This window comes from Astyanax mexicanus, chromosome 12 (assembly GCF_023375975.1).
Source record: "Astyanax mexicanus isolate ESR-SI-001 chromosome 12, AstMex3_surface, whole genome shotgun sequence".
NCBI lineage: Eukaryota > Metazoa > Chordata > Actinopteri > Characiformes > Acestrorhamphidae > Astyanax > Astyanax mexicanus.
The window spans coordinates 1,743,334-1,750,212 of record NC_064419.1 but is presented as its reverse complement, the minus strand read 5'-3'; the positions used below and the strand labels follow the sequence as shown (position 1 = coordinate 1,750,212).

The 6,879-nt window shown below is 35.0% G+C and overlaps 1 protein-coding gene across 2 annotated transcripts in view; it reads left to right on the top strand.

The window, feature by feature from the left end:
- Positions 1–3,280: 3,280 nt before the first annotated feature.
- The window catches only part of phf19 (PHD finger protein 19), a 40,907-nt gene continuing 37,308 nt past the window's right edge, over positions 3,281–6,879 (top strand). For both annotated transcript variants that reach the window (XM_049486220.1, XM_049486219.1), the window contains exons 1-2: positions 3,281–3,435; positions 6,103–6,306. In XM_049486220.1, the coding sequence (XP_049342177.1) occupies positions 6,127–6,306 (180 nt within the window). In that variant the 5' untranslated portion in view covers positions 3,281–3,435; positions 6,103–6,126. The remainder of the gene's footprint in view (positions 3,436–6,102; positions 6,307–6,879) is intronic.

Here is a 6,879-nt window from a genome sequence, read left to right as displayed (position 1 = left end):
CTTCTGCTAAAATCCACTTTTTCTTGTTCTTGTTTGTGAAATACTTTAGGTCTCTCTGAGTTGTTTATGATGCTGCATATGAAACATATGTTTCTCAGGCTCCCTTGTCTGCAGTAGCTAAGAAAAATAAAATCCTTAAGAATATAGAAAAAATATAATTATTAATAAAAAAAAAATAAAATAAGATTTTAGTTACTTTCATATATGAAACACTCCTCTAACGTGACTTCTGTTCATTTGTAGTTTACAGTAACACTACAGAAAGACCACAAATTAACTTTGTACATATATTAAAAGGTATGTTTCTGTATAGTGTTATAAATTCGTGCTCCATGTGCCCCCTTTTGACTTTCAGCACCTGCCCCTCCAAAGGTCTCTGCACGGCCCTGCGTATCAATGTTTCGTTCACATTACACACAGAAACAGATCACTTACATTTGTAAATGTGAACCAACAAGATAGATAAATCCAATCTGAGCAAAAAAATCAGTTTTGAGCAGAGGTGGAAAGTAACTAATTAGATTTACTCACATTACTGTAATTGAGTAGATTTTATGAGTAATTTGTAATTTTTTGTTATAGTTTTGAAAATAGGTAATTTTACTTTTACTCAAGTACATTTTGACACAAGTAATTTATTTTGCTACATTGGAAAATTCCCCATTACTGAGTAAATAATAAAAAGCTGGGAAAAAAACAAATCGTCTGAATTAAAAAAAAATTTTTTAAAGAGTTTTGTTCTCCATGGTAGCGCAGCTAAACGTCTCCATGCAGTGTTTATTTTGGTTAGCGGGAGAGATGCTGTGTAAATCAGCTGGGGTCTGTGTGCGTGACTCGGGGGAACCGGTGTTCTGTCGAGTTATGCTACCCATCCATATGTGCTTCTTTACGGCACTGCGCATGCACCGACCAAAGTTTTTCATAATAATTCCTTATGTTTTTATTAGAACCATTAAAAATTCTGCTTGGATGTTAAAAAAAAACGTGTAAAATAGCAGTTAAAGCATATGAATGGCAAGTTAAAAAATAATAATTACCTGTACAACTATAAAAATACAGTTTATAGTCACCTATATGACCATAACCTTTTAACTTTTTAACAGTAAAAAAAATGGATCATAGAAACCTGTGCCACTTGTTCTTGAATATGTTTTATGGGATGGTCTAAACAAATACTGCCCAAATTATTTCATTTAATAATTATTTAATTTATGATTTGTACTTTTTTACATCAAATAAATAAAAGTAACTATGTAACTTTTACTCAAAGTAAATTTTAAATTGAGTACTTTTTTACTTTTACTCAAGTAGATTTTTAGATGGGTACTTTTACTTTTACTTGAGTACAATTTTAGCAAAGTAAAGGTACTTTTACTTAATTACAATTATTCAGTACTTTTCCACCTCTGGTTTTGAGCAATGTGGCTTGTAATGTGAACTTTGCTGCAGTTGTGAGCCAGCATGAAGTTACACTTCATAGTGAGAAAATCAATTATTTTGTGTAATATTTACAATATAACCCATCAATCTTCTTTTTTACAGTGTGTAAAGCAGAATAATAATGTGGAAAGTTGATAAATATTCAAGAGAAAGGAAAAGGTGAATCCTGACACACGCTGCAGCTTATGGCCACGAAGACTTAACAACTAGACCTGCTATTTTTCACGTCCACTTTGGCCTATTGCCTGATGTTGCTGAGTAAACAAGAAAATGACCACAAATGACTAAATGGGATTGGTCAGTGTGACCTGGCAGAAAGGGCAGACTGGTTCTGCCCTCATTCTCAGTAATGTCACCCAAATGTCTCCCAGCAGGGGAAGGATTTGAGTTTATTGCTCAGTAATGACGGATTCTGCAGATACCCTACAAACTCAACACATGATCGAGCTGCACTGAAAGCTGTAAAATGTGTTATAATGAGTTAATAACATAGATATAAGTCACTGAAAAAGTTAACAGCTGTGTCTTTTTATTTAAAGTCTAATAAAAATGTATTATTTCCACACTGAAAAACATGAAAAACACATGTTGACACAACTCAGTTAAGGCGTCATCTTGCTTTTTCTCAGTTAAGTTAGATAGTCACTCGTTATTTTACACATTGTGGGCTTTAAAGAACTTACATACAATATTTATATGTATGTATATGTAGCTAAACTCTGTTCTTTTAAAGTAATAAAATATATAATTTATTTTATTTTATTTCTTAACCTTTAAAAATACTTTTAATGACTTTTATTGTGTTAATTTTCGCCTCTGTAGCGCCCTCTCAGGTTTAACTGTGCTATAGGTGAGGATGATGTTTCCGTGTACTTTGGTATGCAGACGCATCACAATGATTTGCAAATTAGTCGATTAATAATAATCAATAATACCAATACTTTAAAATGACCTGAAATAAACTCTTTTTACATTGATTTCCATTGAAAGTTTTGAAGGATTTTTCTCTCTTTTGTAAAGTTGCTGTTTTGAAAATACTTGTTTTTCATTGGACAGCGACGATATTTATGCTAAATAAAACAGTTTGTCTATTTTGTAGACAGTAACTTACCAATACATTGATTTTGTATAAAAACAGCAAACGAAAATAAAGTTATTTAACAACAAACATCCTACACCAAAATTAAAAGTGCAGGATATTTTTGAGCTTGTATTAGCTAGTAATTCTGTTCAAATGTGAAATTAAAATATTGTATTCATGTATTACACATAGAGTTTTCTGTTTTAAGTGTTTATTATATCTTTTATTGTTGCTTATTATTATTAAGCTTATTATAAAGCTTTTGACAGAGTGGGCAGTGTGCCAAGTCCTGCTGGAAAATGAAGTCCGCATCTCCATAAAAGTTCTCAGCAGATGGAAGCATGATGCTCTTCAAAAAAAAAGCAGTGTGTAAGACTGGTGGAGGAGAACATGATGCCAAGATGCATTAAAAAAAAGTCAGGGTTATTCCACTAAGTATTGATTTCTGAACAAAATTAATAATAATGAATAATATATAAAAAATATATTTTTTATTTTTTTATTTTTATTTTTTGGAATTTGGGAGAAACCTATAAATAGCAAAATCAGAGAAACTGATTCAGAAACTGAAGTGCTCTCTTGATTTTTCGCAGAGCTGCATATTTATATATATATATATATATATATATATATATATATATATATATATATATATATATATATATGTGTATAAATATATACTGTAGTATGTGGAAGGGGAGGGGCTGCTGCTGCTGCTGATGGTGCTGAGCTTGAAACCTAAATGATTCGCGGGAAAAGGTGAAAAAATGGCGACTTGCAGAGGCTCGGTTTAAGCGGAGCAGAGCAGCTCAGGACTGAAAAACTCACTTTATTCCGCGAATGGAAGCGCTTACAGCGGGCTAAACACTCCGGGAACAACTTCCACCCTCCTGAGGAGAGGAGAAATCAGCACGGTAATGAAGGAAAAGAGCGAGAAACTCGTTTATTTACTCTAAACACACACTGTTTAATAACTTACAGCCTGATAACTTACTGTAACTGTTACACTAACTCACTACTGTATTCAACGCTGTTTATCCTAACTTTTATACTTTAGATAAACCCATACCTGTGTCTTTAGTGTAGTTAGAGGCGCGTTTTCTCTTTTATTAATGTTTAAAATGAGTGTTAGCGCGTTTTCCAGCGTTATTATTCAGTTATTCACAGCTAAAGGTAGATTTGAACCAGGGAGGGAAAATCAGTTTAGCTGCTTTAGCTCTAAATATCGTTTTTACGGGAAATACACACTTATCTAAGCGTTTTTGAGCTTTATTAGCTCGCTAAGTTTATTTTTTAGTGTGTTTTTAGTATGTCAGTTAGTTAGAAAGTGCAAGCTGGAGTTTATTAAGTTAGTAGATTTGTCAGTGGTCCTGAAAGTGAAAATCCGCTCCGGGATTTCGTTCCAACTGCCGGGGCAGCGCCGCTCCAGTTCCAGTTGGAACGAAATCCCGGAGCGGATTTTCACTTTCAGGACCCGGATGACTCCTTAACCTCTATTTATCACTATTCATAAAAAATACATCTCTGGAAAAAATAAAGAGAATCTTCAATTTCTGTATTAGTTTCTCTAATTTTGCTTTTTATAGATATATATTTGACTAAAACGATCATTGTTGTTTTATTCTATAAACTAAAAACAATATTTCTCCCAAATTCCAAATATATTCCAAAAATATCATATCATTTAGAGCATTTATTTGCAGAAAATGAGAAATGGCTGAAATAACAAAAAAGATGTTCATAGAAGTTCATATTGATAAGAATTTTATTTTTAAAAAATAACCCTGTTTTTTAATCACAGTTTTTTTTCATGAATCTTGGCATCACGTTTTCCTCCACCAGTCTTACACACTGATTTTGGATAACTGTATGCTTTACACTCCTGGTGCAAAGATTCAAGCAGGGAGTGTGATTGCAGTTCAACAGTTGGTTCAAAGGGTGGTTCTGTGGTATTATCAATGGTCAGAAACGTTTGGATAAATGTTGGAATGTAAATACATGTGAGTAGCAGAGCTGTGTCCAGAAACGTTTGACTGAATGATGTAGATGCATACAGATACAGTTGGGTAATAGAGCTGTGTGTAAAACGTTTGGGTAAATGTTGGAATGCATGTATAAGTGGGGAATAAAAACGTTTGGATAAATGTTAGAGTCCAAAAACATTTGCAGAAATGTTGGAATGCAAACAGAGTTGTGTCCAGAAACATTTGGTTAAATGGGGAAATGCAAATACATATCGGTTTGAGTCCCAAACATTTGGCTAAATGTTGGAATGCTAAAACATTTAGACAGTTTAGCTGTTTTAACAAATCTTTGGCTATTTCTTAAGGTTTGAAAATTAGGCTAAATGTTGAAATGCAAATGCATTCGGCTAATAGACCTGTGTCCAAAATGTTTGGAAAAATGTTGGAATAATATCTGGGGTTAGCAGAGGGCTACAGGTCGATATACTTCGAAAAGAGCTAGTGTTTAGCGTGTTTAGCCGCTAATGCTAATACTGCTGGAGAACTAAACTGAAACTCCTGTATAACGCTGCATTTTCCTGCTACTTAATAGCTTACTAGTATTTAATAATATATGTAGATTTTTATTTTTTTATTGGTTCATAAAGTATAAAGCTATACTGTTATTTCTTTGATTGTGCAGATTTTATTATAATATATAATTAGTTTTGGTTTAGAGACAAAGTTTACAGACAAATGTCAATGCATTCCTATTGGAGTGCTTTGTTTGGTGTGCTTACTGTATGATTACTGTCATATAATACATATATAATATATAAGAATAATAGTAAGAATAATTAAACTGGGGTTGGTGTGGTACAGTGGATAACACCACTGCCCACCAGTGAGCTACCATGTGGGAGATTGGGGTTCAATTCCAGGTCTGGGTGACTGAATGCTGCGCTACGCCAATAATAATAATATATTAGTCCTTGGGCTAGACTCCTAACACTACGTTGGCCAAACTCTATAATAGGAAAACCACTTTAAAAAAGAGTGTCAGCTACATACCATAAATGTACATGTAATAGTAATGCTATAGTAAAGTGTATAACTGCATAAGGACATTAGTGTGATTGTCCACTGTTCCACCAAGAGTTAACGTTAGCCGACGTCGTTACTACTCTGCGTCTTCGCTGCTTTTGGTTTCACTCATTTCTTGGCGGATTCTGAGTCATCCAACAGTCCCTGCAGCTCCACAGAGCAGGTACTTTTTCTTTCAGCCCTTTCTTTACTTGCAAAGTGAATCAAAACTGACAGAGTGGACCGTTTGTGGCTGAATTTACATTTGTGGTTTAGAGAACAGCACTTCCTTTTGGTACCCCGTTTATATGTAGGCCTGATGGGTTAGCTAACAAAAGTTGCAGAGTAGGTAAATCTGATGCTTCAGCTCATATATGCACCTCAGAAACTTCTGCAGAAACATCTCTGCTGACATAAAACAGCTGATGTATTTGTGTTAGAGAAGATAAATGTGCTGTATCAGCAGAATTCTGATTAAATCTGAATAAATGTGAATGATGCTGACCCCCTGGACCAGAGCTGTAGTCTAATGTTCTGCCGGTTCTGTCTCCTCAGGGACTGTAGGCGTGTGAGGTAAGTATGTTGGAGGGAGCCTACCGGGACAGCTACCTGGCTGTGGGTCCGGACGAGCTAGACGCCAAACGGCTGCTGCCCAAACTTGAGACAGTTTGCAGTGATCTCGAGAGCAAGCTCACCGTCGGGCAGTACGTCCTCTGCCGTTGGTCTGACGGCCTCTATTACCTGGGGAGGATTCAGAGGGTGAGTCATGAGACTTTTTAATTTTTATTAAGGAGGAGACCAATCGTTGCATCAGTTCTAGGACAAAAAGTCCTGCCCTTGCTAAACAAAAAACCCATTTAGCTTGGAGCTTGTGCTCCTTATCACCTCGATAAGGAGATCTGCGTATGTGCAGCAGCCTCACTAAGCCGAAAATCATGTTTCTGTGCATTACAGATCCTATCGGAACTATCAATAAATGTCTATTTTCATCAATAAAGGTCTATTTTCATACATAAGGTGCACTGGATTATAAGGCACATTGTGCAACACTAGTAAGGAACAGGGGTGTCACCATGTTTTTGCTTCTAATTTAGCAGGTCTCGCCACTGACCTGTAAAGCTAAGCTAAGTAAACAAGTAAAAAAAAAAACAGTACAGTACGCTTAGATTTACAGATTTTCACTTTAGCTTGTTTTAACACGATAAACAATCAGACTACTGTCCGATATACTTAGCATTTAGCCGCTAATGCTAATACTGCTGCAGAACTAAACTGAAACTCCTGTATAACGCTGCATTTTCATGCTACTTAATACCTTACTAGTATAAGGTG